Source organism: Hesperophylax consimilis, chromosome 3, assembly GCF_061612785.1.
Source record: "Hesperophylax consimilis isolate HC1 chromosome 3, BYU_Hcon_1.0, whole genome shotgun sequence".
Classification (NCBI taxonomy): Eukaryota; Metazoa; Arthropoda; class Insecta; order Trichoptera; family Limnephilidae; genus Hesperophylax; species Hesperophylax consimilis.
In genome coordinates, this window is record NC_142838.1 from 17,131,091 (window position 1) to 17,152,326 (window position 21,236).

General features: G+C 32.8%; 1 protein-coding gene across 10 annotated transcripts in view; it reads right to left on the bottom strand.

The window, feature by feature from the left end:
• LOC149425034 (potassium voltage-gated channel subfamily KQT member 1-like) overlaps positions 1-21,236 on the bottom strand; it is a 399,798-nt gene that overhangs the window by 228,857 nt on the left and 149,705 nt on the right. For all 10 annotated transcript variants that reach the window (XM_089648572.1, XM_089648565.1, XM_089648558.1 and 7 more), the window contains exon 4: positions 6,147-6,281. In XM_089648572.1, the coding sequence (XP_089504698.1) occupies positions 6,147-6,281 (135 nt within the window). The remainder of the gene's footprint in view (positions 1-6,146; positions 6,282-21,236) is intronic.

Here is a 21,236-nt window from a genome sequence, read left to right on the forward strand (position 1 = left end):
CCACAAGATATATGAATTACAACATAAATTAATAATTTACGTCGTTCCGTCACATAATAAACATTGTTATGAATGGTTTTTGTTTCCCAAAGATTAATAAATAAATCCAAGTATCTAACAATGTTATAATAGTTACCTAAGCTTCGTGCATCACAACTAAAGCTATTTAGTGCTGGTACATTACTTTGTTTTAGTTTGACGGCTTTAAACATTTTGGTAAAAATTAATAATATATCAATAAAAATTATTAATTGAAATGTTTTCAAAATTTTATGAAATTTACTTTTTTCGTCAACTAACCATGTACTTAAGGTATCTAAGTACTTGGTACGATTCCATATTAATATTTGAAACAGGGATAAAAATTGTTAGTAATGGAGTCTTATCAAACCCTTTGATCATTTTCCTTTTTACCACGGTAAATTATCCCGCCTTTCATTGCAATATCTCTGACCTCGCAATCAAGTTTAAAGCTTTGAGTCTACCACATATGCGGATTATATTTGGCTGTTCAATCTTTTTTACTTAAATTATTAATGCGATCATGTAAGGTAAAATATTTGCCATTCCTGGATTAAGAGAAGCCGGAACTGTTGCCGATCGCACTCTAAATAAAAATTCATAAAGCGGAACTCATCCAACATCATTGACTTATGTGCTTAGAAGCGGTCTTTCATCGACCTCCACATTTGACATCGTCACAATTCATATCAGCACTATTTTTATTTCGTTGATATTTGAATGGTTTGACATTCCGTCGATTTTTGGTGCTAATTTTATGTTATGTTAGGTTTGGTTAGGATTACTTTCATAGCGTTAAAAGCGTCAATCACAACTAACATAAAAATATGACAATTTTTATGTCAAAATATTAAAAATAGCGCTGATCGTTGACGTTGTGTAATGATTTTTTAAATGGACGTAATAAATGTCCAAATAGACAGAACTAATTTGCATTTGTGTAATGACATTACCTAAAGTCATCGATCAGCTCCATTTTTAATATTTTGACATTAGAATTGTCATATTTTTATGTTATTTGTGATTGACGCTTTTAACGCTATGAAAGTCATCCTAACCTATCCTAACTAAACAATTTAACTTTAAACTTAACAATTGTGACAATCGGTCAAACATCTGGCTTTAGTGCAGAATAGTAGCCTCCCAAAAAAATTTAAGTTTATTTTTTCTTTATTAGGTTGTATTATTTTTTGGCATATTTACGGGTATAACGAAATAAAAAAAATGAAATTAAAATTTATAATTAAAATAGAAATTAAAATTTATAAAATAAAATACTTCGTGTCCACAAGCACCTTAAAATTAATCTATAATACTCATCTCTGGCCGAATCCACTATCCGATACGGAATTACGTCTTGGAGACATTCATGTAAAACAAACAGGTATAAGCTATATACAAACGTTACAAAACTCCATTATTAAATTATTAATCTAGAAATACACAACTGCACACAGAAGAAACATCAAAATAATGTACAAGTCTTTGATTTTTTTACCTGTTAGAGGATATTTCTTGTATAATATCATAAGTAAACAAATGATATCGTCGGATTCCTTGTATAAGGAAAGAGTCTACCATAAACATAACACAAGATTTACTCAAAATGATGGATTTGTGGTTCCTAAATGTACCAATAAGTACGGAGAAAGAACTCTAAACTACATTGTGCCCATATCTAATAATCTACCAATTTCAATCAAAAATAGTACCTTATGTAGCACTAAAGTCAAATATAATCTAAGAAAATTGCTATTGGACACAGATGATATGTATTGATGTCCTACTGAGGCCCTTGTATAGCTAATTGGAATTCACAATGGAACTTAAAAATATATAGTAAATTGTACCTACCTATGTATGCTAAATATGGATATTCTTTCGATGACGATGATTCACTGTTTCTGATGTATAACGCTTATACTGACACTATATTTTGATTTTATATTTTTATTTTTTTCTATTCTGTTATATTAACTTAACCGTGTTATATTAACTTAACCGTGTCATTGTATGAAGTGTTGTCTGTTTGTACCAGCTGACAAACTGCAAAAGCAGTTTAGCAGGTTTAAATTGTAAAATATATATTTTTTTAATGTTTAAGCCAACGAAGGATAGGGATACAGAGGTGGTACATACTATACACGCGAGGTGGGAAAGGTAATCAAATTTGCGATGGATTGCTACACTACCTTCTCCGTCAAATCCGCCAGAGCGACAGACTAAAAAACACGGCTGATAATGCCAAGTTCTAAGAAAGAACGAATGTACAAATGGACAAAACAATTATCCAAATGGACAAAACGATTATCTTAATGGACAGAACGATTGTCCAAATGGACATAACGAATGTCCAAATGAACAAAACGATTGTCGAAATGGACAGAACGAATGTCCAACTGAACAGAACTTATCTTAGTTTTCTTGCAATCATATGCCCGTTTTCGGTATTCCGAAAGTTTATCCAAGGAGGCAATTTTCCGGAGACCATTATCAGCTGTGTTTTTTAGTCTGACCGGTCATTCTTGATCACACCGATGGTCAAACCATGGCAGGCCGGCTATGGCGAATTTGATGGAGAAGGGAATGTAGCAATCCATCGCAGATGTGATTACCTCTCCCACTTCGCGTGCATAGATTCCTCTGAGCTGAAGCACACCGCACTCCAAGGAAAGGTACTGAATAATGACCGATTTCGCTGCTCTGTAGTGCCATACCTTACTCTTTTCATAATTGTCAGGTTGACTGATCATAGAGGATGGGACAGAAGTGGTAATCAATCAGTGATTGGAGGATCCTAGAGGCGCTGTAACCTTTACTCTGTACCCGATTGGCCCACTGGTGAGAAACAGATCGATCAAGTTGGCACCCAGAATCACAAACTCAGCCGATGGGTAGCGGAGCATGATAATGTCTAGGGTGTTATTCAGGTATTTAAATAATTCAACTGTGTCTCATTGTTGATCTGAATGTTGGCGAAATTCACATTCATCCGAGGTCCGCACAGAGGACGCGTGCTATTTGCTCTCATAAGATTTATATTATTTTTTGCCAATTCATAATTTTTTGGTTTGTTTTGTTTTAGGGTATTTAAGGAGAGGTCGAGAAGGTTTAAAGAGGTTGGGTAGGGAGCTGGAAAGTAAAGCAACTGGAACTAGACAAACCAAATGAAGAGTACGGCTGTGGAGGTCGCCCAGTGACCCCAAATGATATCACCCCCTCATGAGCCCGGATACCTCCGCTAAGTCACCAAACGTAGCGAACCACTTCAGGCGACCTGTGGCAGGGGCGTTGGTAACCCAGAATATGGTTACCGGTGCGACGAAAATATAATGATTTTTACCGACACGTGTTCCGTTACATACATTCCTTTTTCACTAAAAGCTTAACATGGAAACTATCAATTTATTCGTTAAGGGCCTGCAGTCCCGTTTTTAACATGATTACGAAAATTTTCAAGAATTTGGTAATAAATTAGTAAGTTTTCTCCGTGTGGAACAGATATTTTCTTCAGTGCCTAGGCAATATTTTATTTAACTTGTGATGAAATATAACTATTCACAACCGTCGCTGTTGGTCAGGTAGTAACATCACTGGATCCTCGATCCTAGGCCTATGGAATGGGTGAGGGATCAAAACGATCCTAGGTTTATAGTATGAAATGGAGTCTGGAGGAGATCATTAATTCTTGAACTTTAATATCAAAGGCGAAACATACTTCCCCATGCTACAAAGCTTCTTTATAGATTTTCTGGAAACACTTCGTTTGAAAAGAGGACCAACATTACATTTAACGAGATCTTCTGGAACTTAATCGAAAAGCAGAAAAAATACAAAAGAAACTTTTCAATTTATTCAGACATGATTAAAAAAGCCTTTTGGTGAATGCCTTCTATTTTTCTCACAGTACTTTTCGTAATAAAACTAATACATAATTAGTTTCACTTACTTAAAATAATTCCTCAAAGCGATTTTACAATATTATTGAAGAAATAATTAATGAATTCATTATATACACCTAGCCCAGACGTTCGCAGAAATTCAAATCTAACATTGTTTTTTTGACACTTGGAAGGTTTTTGTTAAACACCGATTCTACGTATGTTTCAGCATTCTCTCAAATTGTAATAAACTGACACGTTTAACAACGTCATGGTTGTCATCATCTGCTGAACACAATTTGTACCTAATCTGAATCGGACTTAGAATCGGCATTTAACGGGAACCTTTCAACTGTCAGAAAAGCAAAATGACGCTGAATGTCCTTTTCATATCAACGTTACATTTGAATTTCTGTGAAACAATTGAGCTTTGTGTTCTAAAATCGCAGTTAGCGTTTTTCAAATGCAAACCATGATACTAAATCGTTTGATAACATTTTATAGAATTTCGGAGAAACAAAAAGCAAGTACCTACCAATATTCCATTAATCTCACGTTCGAACACACAACAGCAAGTTTACGAAATAACTTCTTTTGTATCAACAATAAATCAATCAACAAAGCAAGTATACATTTTCATGTCGTTTGTGTCAACAATATTATGAGCCATTAAAGTGAGAATACAAGTACAAAGTGCAGTTCCAGGCGATGAACGGCTGCTTTATGAATATGCAACTTGGTATCTATCGATCTACACATTATTAAATGTGAAGGTTACATAAATATTATCGATTTGATTTCACAGTCCTGTTACCTGGTGACTACTTCAAAGAGAAAGGATAAATGTACGTATTCTCGTTAAAATAACAAAAAATATCAAAAATTAAAAATAACAAACCAAAAAATCGATTGTGGTTTCTAATTTATTTTGTAATAAGGTATCTATTTTAAATAAACTTTAAAACGGAGAGCGAGGTATAAAAAGCGTCCAATCTATCGGATTGGGTGATTATTATAAGGTAGATTGAAAGAGACTACGAATTTAACTCATATAATATTACCATTAAGGTATACAAATAGAGTCTGTGTTCTTTGCAAAATACCTGTAAAATATTGTTCCCTCGCGGGAAGTACGAAGGGGGTCGGTGAGGCAATTTTCAATGTCTCCTTACACCTTTCACCCGCTCAACAAATACGACGGAGTGACTGGTGGAAGGTAGAGATGAGTAGGTTCTGCGTTTTTCCGGAGGCTTCCGAGGAGTGCCCCTTTTAAAAGAACTCGAGTTCTAGGAGTCGGTCCGGGTTCCCAGTTCTTGGGTACGAACTGTATGACGCACGGTTCCGGCCCCTAACTCGGTCGCGTACCCGGACCAGGTCTCGCACCTGTGCGGGTTCAGGTGCGGGTCCGGATAACGTATCCCCAATCACCGAGAGCACGCGGGAAGCCACACTGCCGAGCGTTGGGTATATACGAAGAGGCATTCGGGTCCGAGTCCGGGTCTGAGTTTTCTGGGAGTGGTTGATTTGAAAAAGGCGTAGGTGTGGGTTTCGCTTCCCGTAAAGGACTCGAGTTCTACAACTTACACACCTAGTGAAAGGCAGCAGCGCGCCGCGGTCCGGTTCACTAAACGTATTTTCGAGTGCTCCGGGTACACAACACAGTTCAGTTTTTAACATCAAAAGATCCAATTTACACGAAGATTGTTTATGGTAAACCCTTATTTACTGACGAAAGATTACACTAATGCTTTTTATACCTTTCGAACCATCTTTATCTTGGCTCAATTGTGTGCATTTTGTCGATATTTGCTGAAGCTCTCTAATCGGCGAGCCCCCGTGACCGAATAAAGCCCGTGTCATCCATATATTGCCAATTGGCCTTGTTTGTTGCCCATATTTCGAAAGTTCATTCTTACTCCATATATGTACTACACGAGTGGGTACCAAAAAAGAAACTGAACTGTTGTTGTGGGGGGCTTAATTTTTTCGGTACCGGTGCGTGGGACCGTGTACAAGCTACCTTTCCCCAGTCAGTATGCCAAGCACTGTGCTGAAGAAGTCGTATTTTTGATGACACTAGTTTTGTGTGCTCCTCGTTTTTTTTACCATCGCTGATTTTTGTGAACAGAGTGTGAAATGAATCATTGAAAAATGTTTTTAGTGAGATCAAATTGAATTTTCTTACACCCGGGGATGTTTTTAAGAAATTCTCGAATAAGAAAGATTAAAATAATGAGGGCTTACCTTAAAACGAACTCGATTGCGAACCATACAACTACAACAGTCTCCATATAAAAAAGTATTATCCCCGCAGTCACTTCGTATTCGTCAATCGTAGAGAATACACTTAGCGCCAAACACATGAACACCATAAGGAACCTGCAACAATAAAAAAAATATTATTAGTAACAATCCACAAAAAAGTTATACAGAGCTACATATACAATATACTCGTACATTCAGGGATGGTCAGAAACTCTGTAGAGAATCCGCTTATGTAGCGCGGGTGCAAACTGTGCGCCCTAAACTTTATGTTTAAAATTCAATTCAGTATTTCGTTTTTGTGAAAGCGCTACGAACTATAACACCTAAATCATACAAATAAGCCTGCTTATTATAATTATAATAATAATTAATTATAATTACAATTTTTTTTATTATAATTTATTTAAATTTCTAATGATCACTCTGGTAAAAAAGAACCTTGTATTTTTTATTGAATGAATATCTAATACATATCAACAAACAAGTCCTGCTAAGCCAATTGAATTGGCTTGTCAACAGGTGCTTAAAGTTTAGTTACATATACATTTTAGAAGTTATAATTTACATCTTATATCTAAAGATTCAACATTTTTTCATACAATTTTTTATACATATTAAAGTTAAAAAAAATTTCCAATAGCCAATTTTTCACCATATATTTAACCTTATTCATAGACTTACATTGCTTTATAGTGTCAGGTAATAAATTAAATATCTTCTGTATGTTGTATTCAAACGTTCTCTGTCCGTATTTATTATTAAATTTCGGAACTATTAACCCGTCATTGCGCGTGAATCTAGTGCTGTATTTATGTTCTAATTTCTCTTTATGCTGCGGGGTAAATATATGCTGAATATAATTTTTTGCAATAGTATAGCCTTAACAGGTAAAATTTTGGCACTCTGAAACAGCAACGGTGTATTAGGTCTTTGTTTGAAAATATTAGGGACGACTAGTAATTTTACAACAGCGTTTTATACAACTTGGACTTGTTTCAGATTGGTTTCAGTAGTATTTCCCTTTGTTATTAATACATATCTTATAATAAATTCAGCCATTGACATATACATTATTTTAAGTTTTTCAATTGATAGGAAAAAATGTTTGTCCCATATGAAAAAACAATCTACTGTAATACCAAGATAGACATATTCCGTAACTAATTCTAAGCTTTCACATTTACAATTACTTGGGATAATTTTATGGATGCAATTAAAATTATGAGAAATAATATCAGGATTAAATTGAAATTTGACATTAGGTGATCTAATATGCATTACTTTGTTTTTTTTAGCATTTATTAATAGTCCTGCATCATATGACCATTAACAAAATTGATTAAAGTCAATTTGCATGAGTTCAATTGCAATATTTAGATCTTTATGTGATATGACTAATGCCGTATCATCTGCGAATACAAAATTTTTAACAAAAGAGAAAAGTTTTTTCATTATGGTTACATAAATTATATCCTACAGTGTAGGTTATAATGGAATGGAATGAATTGGAAATCCAAATATGGAACCTTGTGGAGCTCCTGCGAATAATGTTTTTGTTTTACTAAACTTATTATTTATTTTTGTAAATATTTTCTCTTAGATAACCTTTAAATAAATTTAACACCTTTCCTCTTATTCCAATTAATTCTAGAGTTTCTAGCTGTTTTTTAGAGTTAATTGAGTCAAAAGCTTTGGAGTTATCGATAAATAAAACAATAACATATCATTTATTATTTAATAGATTGTTTATGTAAGTGGAAAAATCTTGCAGTAGTTTTTCAGTATTTTTTTTCTTTTGAAGCCATATTGATTTCGATCTATTATAGCGAATTTTTCAATGTAATTATTTAATTTATTTGATAAAAAAATTTCGAAATTTTTTTCTAATGCAGGTAGTATACTAATAAGCCTATAATTTCCCAGTTCAATGTGTTTTCCACCTTTAAATATTGGTGTAGTAATGCTATATTTAAATTCTTGTGGAATTATTGCTTGCTTTATTATCTTATTGATTAAATGAGTAATTATTGGCCAAAGATTTTTTTATATTTCTTTTTAAATCAAACATTCTTATATTGCTTTTAGAGTTTTTCATTTTTTTAACAATGTTTTCAATATCAGCTATATTAGCTCTTGGTATAAATAAACTATGAGGTAGTTCTTCCAGTACTATATTAGTAGCTTTGTGATTGCATTTATGTAACATGTTGCTGATGCTATCCGAGAAGTAATTCACAAAATCATTTGACACAGAATCCTCAGTTCCATCTTTTAAAAATAAAAAAAACTAATATGCTCACTTTCACAGTTAAAGGTTTTGTAATCAGTGGTAAATTATTAATATTTATTTTTCGGAATAACTTTATTGAGTAAAACCTCAAATTGTAATATTTAATTATTGAAGACAATATTAGCGACAATATGTGCGGTGAAAAAATGAAGACAATGTTCGTAGTTCTTATTCGAAGTATGATACAGTTAAAAGTGACCGAGGGGGATAGGGTCCCATTAGCTCAGTGGTAGAGCGGTGTCCCGGAAAGACAAGGGTCCTGGGTTCGAGTCCTAGATGTGACCGTATCCTTTTCTGATTTTTTTGTTTCTGATTTTCGTTTAAAAATCGTTAATATTGTCTGCAATAATTAAGTAATTTATTAAATTTAGGAATTTATGAAAAAAAATATCTACACTTATTTGTTATATTTTTAGATAATATACATACATTTTTTCGCATCAACTTTTGCCTTTCGGCTCAAAATTCGGTAACTCATAGTGCCAAGATACATGTTCTAAAAAGGTTTCAAGGAGTTTGCCATAGCAAAATGTTGAGTCCTCAGTCTTATCTCTCTTTTCCATTTTGTTTTCCATTCTCTTAAAATTTCAACCAACATTGTTTGTGGTAAGTTCGATTTAGTGGCGTTTCCAACAAATATTCGCACAAATGGAATACACATACGAATTGTCATTAAGTCTAATATACATTTGATTGCTTGTGTCCACCCCTCCGTGTTTCATAAAGCAAATATTGAATAGTCGTCAAATATTGACAAACGATTGTTTGAATATAGCTACGTATTGTTTAGTAAACCGATTAAGTAGCATTAGCGATATAAAGGTGAATAAATTTGCAGAAAAAATCATTATTATTGAGGTAAACCAAAGGTAAGAATCGTCACTTCACAGCAGAAAATATTATTATTGGGGTAGACTAAAGGTAAGAATCATCACTTCACAGCAGAAAAGATTATTATTGAGGTAAACAAAAGGTAAGAATCATCACTTCACAGCAGAAAATATTATTGTTGAGGTAAACCAAATGTAAGAATCGTCACTTCACAGCAGAAAATATTATTATTTAGGTAGACTAAAGGTAAGAATCATCACTTCACAGCAGTAAATATTATTATTGAGGTTAATCAAAGGTAAGAATCATCACTTCACAGCAGAAAACATTTTTGTTGAACCAGCAATAATTCTCGTATGAAGAGTTACTGACTGGAAATTCTTAGTCATTGAAACATTTCTCGGCTCTGAAAGTCACTCCCAAGTAGGTGAATGTTGAGAAACTAAGGAAAGTGAGCAGGGAAGAAGAAAGGCATGGGGTCAGGAAGTGCTTAACTAATCGGATATGCTTGCTAAACATAAGTATTTTCAAGCAACGTTTCGTCTCTAAACGTTGATCTCATAGCGGCGATAAAGAAAGTATTTTCCACTTTTTGTAGCTAGTTAGTTTACTACAAAATATTCATTAGAAGCGATTTATTTTTGTAGAGAGGACCAATTAAAGTTTTTGAACGGTCTTAAAATTTTAACCAAAACCGCTTTTACGTTCCAATCTTAATTTTTTTAGTCAAATTCTTGTATTGTGGGCAAGTGGTCATTAATCCAAGAAAAGGCAGAAAATAAAAATTATTTGAAGCGGGATATTCATTTCAGCAATCCGCATGAAATGCAAGCCAGCCGAGCTTTTTTCAGTAAACCGGATGAAATATTCGCCAAAGCGATCTGCATCATTAGTTACGCTTCGTTCCTGAAACGTTTTGTGAAAAATGATCGCTTGGCGAAAAATGTATTTAAACAACTGTGACGAATCAAATTTCGTCACAAATAAATTTGAGATATAAACTGAGAGAGTCCCGCAGTGTGCGCCCAAAGACAAGTGTTGACAGACGAGGGGTTTTAAAGAAGTAAGTGAGAAGTGCGGGGTAGGGCGATAGGTCCTACGAGCTCAAGAAAGAAAGACAGTCAAGATCGAGGCGGGAGAGAGAGGAGACCGAGACAGGAGTGGTGGTGAAGTACGCGCTCCCCGCCCAGCGGTGTGATGCTGGGCGGCGGATGAAGAAGTTACAGTCGAGTTAGAGAAAGTGATTTTCAAGTGTTGTCCTCCGCCCGGCGACGTAATGTTGGGCGGGAGGCGAAGAAAGTGCGATGATCAGACGCGGCCGGGAGGGCCTGAGCTGCAGAACTGCAGAAGCTGCCACCTAGGACTTCGGCCTTACTAAGGCCAACGAACAGAACCAACTCAGTGAAAACAGTGTAGTAACCGTGAACAATGACAATGTGAATAGTGGAGAAGTAATCCGAACCATATGGCAACTAGTTAAGTTATAGATGTAAGTAGATCTAAGTATAATTTAGATTAAGTATTAACACTTGACAAACCCTATTAAAATCGAGACTTATAATTATTAGATGTTCTTAATTAAATTCACCTCCCTAGTCCCCACCCAAGCGACACGAATTGGCGAGAAGGCAGAACATACGAATTGGTAAGTATAAGAACAGCAATATATTTAAGTATGATTCTGAGCTAGATGCCGGAGGAGATGTTAACGTGATTTAATGTCACACAACCTATGTAATTTATTAGAGTAACCGCGCAGAATTCAATTGATGTTTGTTAACAAATAATAAAACTCTGCTGTTTCATTAAAAATAACTTGTTAAAGCATGTATTCGAAGGAATGTTGTCTATTGTTTCTCAAGATATTTTGTAATAAAAGCGGAATACTTCTGAGAAATAAAATAAATTTACACAAAGCTGTCAATCGGGGAATTTAGAATATTACTAACCTACCTATTTTCAAAAACATAGGTATAGTATATTATACATAAACTTCGTTAAGTTTTTAAAATATAGGCAATCAAACAATAATTGAAAAACAATAGCGTATTCTTGGGTAACAATGGGAAAAAGGTGCACATTCGTAATTTATTTTAATTAAGTAATACATTTTTTTTTCACAAATCGTCTATAAATTACAACAAAATCATAAGCCGCTCATCTCACTAGAGAATTTCTGTGTCCATATGTGCAACCTAGAATGGGTTCTTCTTTAGTGTGATGATCAGACGGTGAACACCAGAACATCCTTTGTAGAAAGCAGTTTTTCTCCGTTGCTTTATAATATGCTTAGTGAAAATATCAAAACTATAGATACGTTAAATGTATTCAAGAAAATGGTTAAAAACTCTATACTAGCTGAGAGTAGTGACTTTGGATTACCAATGTTATCGCTTATGTCACAAATCTGCGCGTAAATCTCTTGTAACCCCATTTCTATTTACTATCACGTATTTTACTTATTTATTTTTATTAACTTATTAATAATTAATTAATTTACTTATTATTTTTATTTAATGTATTATATTATCATCTTTTTAATATGACTTATTATTATCTACTTAATAGTTAGTGTACGTACCTATAAATTATTTTCCTATTATTATGTACTTTATTGCTTACATTTGTTTACTTATTATTAATTATCTATTAATATTTACGCATTTTTATTTGTAATACTTATTTAGTCAGAGGGAAAAAATAAATAAAAAAATATTATTGTTGCCAGCTGTAATTTTAGTTTGAATAGCTGTAGTGTTTATTTTAGGTATAATTTCGTAGTTTGTGATGTCAATATTATATTAAGTTCACCTGTATTTTTTAACGATATTTTGAAGGAATTTTCGACGACACCAAATGACGTACTTTTTATTAATTCTCCACTGTGACATCTGTAGCTTTATATAAATAATATTATGTGCTACACAGAAAATCAAATTTCGTGCACGCCCAAGGGTAAGCAGATAATATCGTCCTACCAAACCGTATTATTAAAGACGACCCCGATTTTTAGTCCGGATTCCTATTCTGGAATTCTAGACCTAAAGTCTACTTTCGAGGAAGTTACCTACCCCCTGGGATGCGGAATGCCAACTTTTTCCATCTTTTTGGGGTCTTGCGAGCCCTTTATCTTTGATTGTGAAAATCAATACTAGAAAATTTGGAAAAATAAATTAAGATTGATGACTTCTCGGTATTATTTAAGGCTAATTGTACGAACTTTAACCTTTTTATGAACTTAAATAATTTTTAAGGTTTAGAGGTCACGAAAAAAAATTGTAAGGGTCGATATTTAACCAAATTTTAATAAATATTATTGGTAAACAGTGCGTTAAAAATATAGTTATCATGAGTGTTGTGCAATGTGCATTATGAGCACTCCGCCATATAAGTGAAGTAAAAAATCAAGAAATATTATGAAATTCTAAAAATGTATTGAATATCAGGCTAGAGTTTTAGGATCTTCAAATAAGGTTGTAGGTATTTAGGGTTTTTTAAATAATATTTAGGGACCGACTGAGAGCAAATTTAATAAAACAGCCTGGTTAACCACTTGATTAATACAAATATTTATTATTTATTTTATATACCGAAATGAAAATAGATTGACCGATCACTTCATTAGATTCTCGGTCACGATCACGGAATCGATCACGGAATTAGATTCTCACCCGATCAATGCGTGTTGTTTACGTTCAATCAAAACACAAACACTAATAAATATCAATTAATATAAAAATTCAATTCAACCTATCATCCTTGAAATAACATAATTTTAGGTCAGGTTTTACGAATTGGCGATATTTTTATACCGAGTCAGTTATTTACACAATCAAAAGGGGGATAAATTATTTTCGTTAATTTCCGTATTTGCTTCTCAGAAGATGTTCGGATAGGTCTCTCACTCGTGTTTGTATTAATGTCAAATTAAAGCTCATTACACAGTTGTCATTTTGTCATAACTTACAGAAGGATAACATATTGATAGCTTTTTTTCTTCAATTAATTTGCTTGATTTGCTGTGGGGTAACCGGACAAATGAAAGTTTGTTATAGTAAAACGCAAAATGACACTAAACTGCGCTATATAAATGCTATGCTATTATTATCACTATTGAATCAGAAATCTTTTGAAAAGTGCTTTGTTGTGAAAATAAACTACGTTTAACATATTAGGTTAGTTTAAGGATAAAAATCATAATTTTTCAAGCGTTTTATTTGTTTTGCCGTGGATCCCCTGTGAAGATAACAACAATTATATAGATAGCAAAATTCACAATATGCAAAATGAATTGTATATTTTGAGGATACTATTACCATTTTTGTAATATGATTGGTAGCATTGTTTTTTACAGTTTGGCATAATTTATTAATTAGAAGAGCCACTATTTTTTGTCGGTTGTCAACATACTTTCAATTGGGTTTCTTTTTTTAAAGTTTTTTTTAATGCATAGCGATAAATTGGAAAACCTATGAAAATTGATGACTGAAGCAAGACCTTAAAAACTTCTAAATATTTCGATAACTTCAATATTAGGATTCAAATGTGTTTTTAACTTACGATTAATATTTTACCACAGCGAGGGTCATTTTTCACAAAAACGAAGCTTACAAATTAGCGTATTGTTATCAGAATAGTGTATTTATTATCTGCTTTTTAATTCACTTAATGTATTTTTGGTGGTGAAACGCAAACCAAAAAAGATGTCATTTTAGTCAACTTTTTAGATTATTTATAGGGTACAAAATAAAAATGCTGTGTTTCTGCGAACTTGTAGGACATTCTGATCAGTGGCGGCCGCTGCCCTAAAAAGGTGGTGGTTCACTGACAATCCAAAATAAAAACAATATGACAAAAAGATGGGTAAAAATATGTATTCCACCTACCTTATTTGTAGATAAGGTCTATTCTACGTTTTTTGTGAAGAGCAAAAACTTCTATCACTTTTGAAGTGAAATTTGGGATTGTTTGCAAAAATTATTTTTCAATACTAAGTAGGTACAGATGAAGCATTCAAACGGTCTTGACTCATCGTTTTTTGCAAGAATTATTTAATTCGTTTTAGGGTAGAAAAACACCTTTCGCTTTCCACAGATGTCATAAGTATAGTCCTTTTCGGAGTGTGTGAAGCTTTTAAAAATAATATGTACATGTACATATTATTTTTAAAAGCTTCACACACTCCGAAAACGACTCGACTAAATTATTTTTATAAAAAAGTTGCAAGATTGCCACTGCACCATCGGCGTTAGAGAAATCATCTCTCCCATATATAGCACATTTATCAATTTAAATTTATCTAAAAAGATGTACGTGTTCACTGTTTCATTGAAATCACTTTGAGGGAAGTTTTCTTTATATTGAGTAAAGTGTTCACAATCAAATAATTTTGATGCTAATAAATGGTTGGTAAACTCGAATCTGTCTTTGATCTGTTGTAAGATAATATCACATACTTCGATGCAAGTTGCATAGTTCACCGTTTTATTTCTTTTTGCTTTGGGCTCACCTGTTCGGTCTATGGAATCACGAACTGTCTGAATGCATTTTTCAATTAATATTATAATTAATAATTTATTTTCAAACAAACTGTTATTATTTCTTATATATTCGACACTGATTACACTCATTTTTATTTCTTATAAAGTTACAAATTAAAAGGATTAAGTTCAGTATTTAGCTTGATCAAATTACTCGATAAATCAATACCAAAACAATGACAATAATTACGTCACGGCTCGCGATAACGACGCTAGCTGATCTGTGACATAAATCAACTATCTAATCTGTGATCTATTGTCCACTATCGATGAAGTTCGACGAACTTCGGATGTATTCGTGTAACCTCGGGTCAAGGTTCATCAATCGGTAATCTTCGGCAATGATCGGGTTATGTCGGCTGCGTGTGTCACACGAGAATCAGCTAATCCCTGGTACAAATGGCTAGATTGACGCGCTCGCAGTGTTTTAAAAAATACATACAAAAACGTATTTTCGTCCGTTTGCAAATCTCTGCACACGGCAGAATCGAGCGCCGCGCAGCGGCCATACTTTATACTTGGAGAGATTAAAATCACTCTCCCTGACAATATTCATTGCATTGTATTTGTAAGTAATATTTTAAAATGATTTTTATAGATTTTATAGTCTTCAGTAAGATATTATAAATTAATTTTAGCCATTACAATTTAGATAGTGCTGCACACGAACGCACTATGCGACCAGCCGCCACTGATTCTGATTATCGTGTTTTATCGAATCAGCGAAATTCCGTGTGTCGTTTCGCATTAGCATTTTTATTAGCAAAATGTTATCTAAAGCAATATTTTTTTATTGACAAAGATAGCTGGCAAAGCTTACTAATTTTTGTATAGAATTGACTAAACACATGCGGGGATTAATATCTAATTAAACGATCACAATTACAGCAGTATATACACATATTATTATGCAGCAACCTTATCAAGAAATGAAACAATATATTTGACATCCTGAATGCTGATATAAATCAATAAAGAGTCCCCTAACTCGTGTCATTGCAGTTTAATTGTATTTACATTCGTTTTCTCATAAAATATTTTAAATAATCATTGTTTAAAAATGCCAACTTAAAGCTCTTTTATATTACTAGGATATTATTTACTATTTTTTATTTGAAGTTATAATATGAATATTTTATCTTCGTGGAACATTGGTGGTGGAGTTCCACCCCGGTAATAAGATTTCATTTATTCAATTCATCTTAAAAGGAGAGTGAAAAAATCAAGGAAAACCGTCACATAAAGAAATAATGATTGAAATATGTTTGAAGCAATCTAAAACAGCCGCATCAAATCAATATTTGAAAATTGTTTAAGAAATAATTGTTCGTCGATTAACTTTCAGTTTGACGATTTGATTTAATAACATACCTAAATATTGTATTATATACCTAATTATCTTCCTGCGCTTAACCTATTTGCGTAAAAATTACCAATTAAATAGCTAATAGTAAATTCTTATATGCAAAACTTTCTAAGCTCTAAATATTACATGCAAAAAATTTCACGATATCTTTTCATTATTGGCCAAAACAAAGATAATATTGATGACAACATAGTCCACACATATGTTAAGTGCAATTTTACGTAAATATAATTACCGCCTTTGTAATGCATATCTCAAGACGATCAATAAATGTTTCAACTGAAATTAACATTACGAAATTAATCTAGAATACATGAACATCGATAATAATATTAACTTTGCTGTTTTAATCGTTCTATTAAACATAAAGTAAGCTTGTAAGAACACATCTGTGCAATGTGCGCTGTAACATCTATAATATGTTCGCACTCAGAAAGTTTGTAGGCGCAATAATTAAAATGAACGTAAATAAGCATTTTTAAGTGTTCACGTAGTATAAATATGTACAATAGAACAGTCACAAAAACAAATATATTCTGTGACCTAGCAAGGAAACTCGTTTATATGATTACAGTAATCATTGTGTGTTTGCAGATACGGTATTCATAGCCAAATTTCCGTGTATGGTTTCCAAACCTGTTATTACTTCGTGGGTAGCTTTTCCAATATAGCGGCTCAGGTAATGCGAACACGATAACCTCGGGATGACAAAGTATAATATGAAAATATAAAGAAGCGGAGATGTAATAGGTATCTTGATTAATGAAGGGTAGCTCCTAAAACATGATAATATTATTTTACCAAAGCAATCACACCACCTTACGTAGTATTACTCAATAATTAATATTTATTAACCATTTGGGCTTAGGGGCTTCAAACGTTACAAACACGGCTAGTAGAGGACTTTGAAGTTTATATTAATTGCGGTTTACCCAAATTGTGTTTATGAAATCCGATGCCATTGTTAATTGCTTCGTAAAATTAACTTGTGATAGAAAACACATAAAACGAGTTTCCATCAAGTTAAGAAGACGTTATTTATTGAGTATCAATATATTATTAAGGCGGGTTCCCTTTCACGTGTAGTCATAAAACGGTTATCCTTATAACATAAACAAGTTTTCTGTTTTTATAAACAGCTATAAATTTTCCTTGAACGTAATTTAAATTTAGATGTTGGGAAATTTTTTTATTGAGACATCTTTTGTGTACCTGGAAACGTACAATGTGGGTGCGATTGACGAATTTAATGTAACTCGAAAGAGTAATTCAAGGTAACTCTAGTTCGCTCTGTCGTCTAACTTTCAGAATGGCACAAATAAAATGAAGGTGACCTCGTACTATGGACCAATTATTAGCTGTTAATATAGCGTCAAATTCCTCAGAAAATTGTCTATAAGCCGTTGTAAAATAATTCTTTGTTTTGTTAAATAAAACATTATAACGACATAACATGAATCTTTTGTAAAAGCATGTTCTTCAAGTTCATCTTTATTTTATGGATGTATTTTCAAAATAAAGGTACTACATTAATGGTGTAGTTGTCAAAAAATCTTTTTTCAATTTTCTATGTAAAGTCAAGCGAACAACTATATCACATCTGGTTATGCGATGCTGTGGGGAGGGTTAAGGAAAGGGCAGCCGGAATTCAATTGTCCAGTTTATAAAAATCGAGGGACGATGCTGGTAGCTTATTCCACATAACTGAAATATTATTATATACGGAGAAATGACTTTTCTCGTCCTGCCGACAAATACTACGAACTGATATATCCCTTTTTTCACCAAACAATAAGCTGATTCAATGGCACCTTACGATCAGGGATTTTGTGTTTTTTTTAAATGAATCAATTAAATAATTGTAAAACATATTATTTTCTGCTTCGTTTACACCACAGAGGTAAATAAATATATTTAGCACCGCACTGATATTTTAATGCCGTTGATAAAAAAAGCTTTCCATGCGAGACCAACAATCACACTGTTCAGTTCTGAAAACGTGATTTAATCACTCTCCTAACGTATGCACGTTCACGTAATAAGGCTGTGTTGGGGGACGGAAGGCCCAAATCTTCTTTGTACACATTCATAAATTAGAGTACCTTTGAAGCTTCCAATATAGTTAAGTGTATAGGGCTTGCACTCTCTTTTTACCTTAACGTTCTTTGTTTAAAAAATTATACTTTTTCCCTACCCGATATTTTTTTTCTGATGGACCAATTGTGTATAAACACTAGATTTTATTTTTGAGTTTTATGGAAAGCTAAAGTGGTCACGGAGGAAATGGTGTTTTGAATTAAAAATTGTTGCCTTGAACTTGTCCAGGTGGCTAATTTATGAATTCGGACAAAAAAATGCGCAAATTTAATGAAGCCTAACTAAGCTCACCGTTTGGGACTTTTATCTGTTGGTGGGTTTCCTGCGAACAATTTTTTTTTATATTTTCACAAAACATGGCGTGTCAACAATGCCTTTCCTTGGTGAATAGAAAAAATGTTTTGTGTAAATGTTTCAAAAAAACAATTCGGGAGAACCGCTTTTACGTAAACACAGATTTTCGGTTGTATTGTTAATATATGTTAATGTATATTTAAATATCCTTCAATTTATCTAAATAAAAAAGATTAAAAAAATATTTCGCTAATTAATAAAGAGAATAAAATTTATTTATTTTCCAAAAAAAAACTCCATGAATAAAATTGGAGGAAAAAAATTAAAATTTGACAATAAATTTACGAAAATATCAAAAGAACCATCGAAAATGATTCAGTTGCAATTCGACTTCAATGTTCATATTTAGAGCAACTGTGTCCCTAGGGTAAAAAATTCACTACTGACCAAACCCGGATAGGTAAGTGGAGTAAAAATTAAACGTTTTGGTATGTTTACTTGTACCACGTTATATTTCAGGCATACCAAATTTATTTTCATTCTACATTTAATTTCCTCTTTTGTTTATAAATTCTCCAGAACCGATGTTTCAAAGATTGCTCGTTTATCTTCCTACTTCTCAAAGGAATGTTTTTCAACATTTCACCGATAATTTGGAAAACTTTTCATTTTTGAAAGGCATTTTATTCACAGAAGAGAACGGAAAGTAAATAAGGCAGATTAAACAAAGAGTGATGCCTTATAAAATAAGTTATCGTAACTTTAGCCCCGTTTTTGCGAATACAACACCGTGTGAAACAATCGTTATTTAATCATAAACATTGAAAATGGAAAATTTTCTTTTTTTTGGTATGACATAATTTACTGAGCGTAGCGAGGTCCTGTTTAAACTCGACCGTTCTGCATTCGTCTTTTTATGAATTTGTTTGTACGTTCCTTTTCCATTTCACGATGGTGGCCGTTTTAATGGTTCAGTAAATATTCTTTTTTCAAATATTTCAAATTTGAAATTGTGGTGTTTATTTGGATTTTTTTAAACTTTTTTTATTTATATATTAGGATTTATTTTATTTCCATTTTTTTAATATTATCGTACCTATCTATCTGAAGAAAGGAGAATTGTCTTTGAGATAGTGACGATTCTTTGGACAAATTGTATAATTCTTTTGTTTGATTTTTTGTGACACAAAATATAAAGTAAATAATTAATTAGGTGGGTATGACAGTACCCACTTACAAATCTTATGATTTCAGAGGAAATTTTGGTTTTGATTTATCAAATAAGATAAAATTAGAAACACACTTTTTGGACTCGAGGTCTGCTGGTATTATTAGGTATTATGAATATGCAGTTATAAGTGGTTTTATTCAAAATAATTTTAAACATATTTTATTTTAATAAGCTTTTACATTTTTTTCTTCGTTTTTCATGTATTTTTCGGTCACCAGTTTTCCCTGTGATGGACAGAGGCGGTTTTTTTTAAATCTTGGTAGGAATATGGAACTATTAAGGATTAATATTGTGAGTGTAAAAACAAATGAAACGGAACATATAAGTTTCATTATATACAATTAATATTACGTAAATTTTATAAATCATAAACATTATAAATCGTAATTTAAAAATGTATAAAGCCATACGAGACAAATACCCTATGATTGGCCTGCTGGTTCTGACAGAACTCTAAGCGCAATATCCACCGGGAACGAAGCTAGGCTAGTACTAACTTTGTTTAGCTTAATTTCCATCGAAACGAGTCTTTTCATACTATCACTCACGCTCGTGGTGGAAACGAATGTATAAAAAAACAGTCGTACTAGCAAAAAGAGTTACTTCTAGCATAGCTTAGTTCGCGGTGGATATCGAGTTTAAGACCAATCCCCCAATTTTCTAATCAAATAGTTCAATAGGTAATCATTATCATAATTGATAAACTTTTTCGAATTTCTTATGCACTTAAAAAATTGGTATAAAAACATGGCATCTTCTTTGCTGTTTGACAGTACAAATGAAAAATTTCCATAGATCTCGATGGAAACTATATTGCCAGCTGAAATTTCCGAAAGTTGTATTTTTATTTTCAGATAGACGTTTCATTTTTGCGCAACACCATAAATATATATTTTCTATAAGTAACAATTAAGTATCAAATAATAATGTGTATCGTGAAAACATTCTGAAAATTGAAATGGGTAGATATATGAAATTTTTACGAAATTTTTACCTAAAATTATGTTAGCGAGATGTTTCACTAAAAAGTGACGTTTAACTTAATAGAGATAGTAAATTAGACAATAGAAGATGGGTTACACGGAACACTGGCGCTGGTCTTCAACTCGCTGTTGTTCGACAACAATCGAACACTTTTTCACCAAACGAGATAAAATCGTCTGGGTAAATGATTCAAGCCATTGTTTTTCAAATGTTTTGGGATGGAAGCGGTCCGCATTGAGGTGGCCATTTAGGGGTGAAAATGTGGAGTTTCACGAGTTTTTCATTATTTTTCCGGGCAACGTTCGAACTAAATAAAAAAAGCGCTCCTTTGTAGATTATTCTGGGGAAAATATTCATTTAACGGAAAAAATATCATCGGCCCTCTTTCTGGAATACTGGGGTACAAATGTATATTCTGGCAATTGTAAAAACTGAA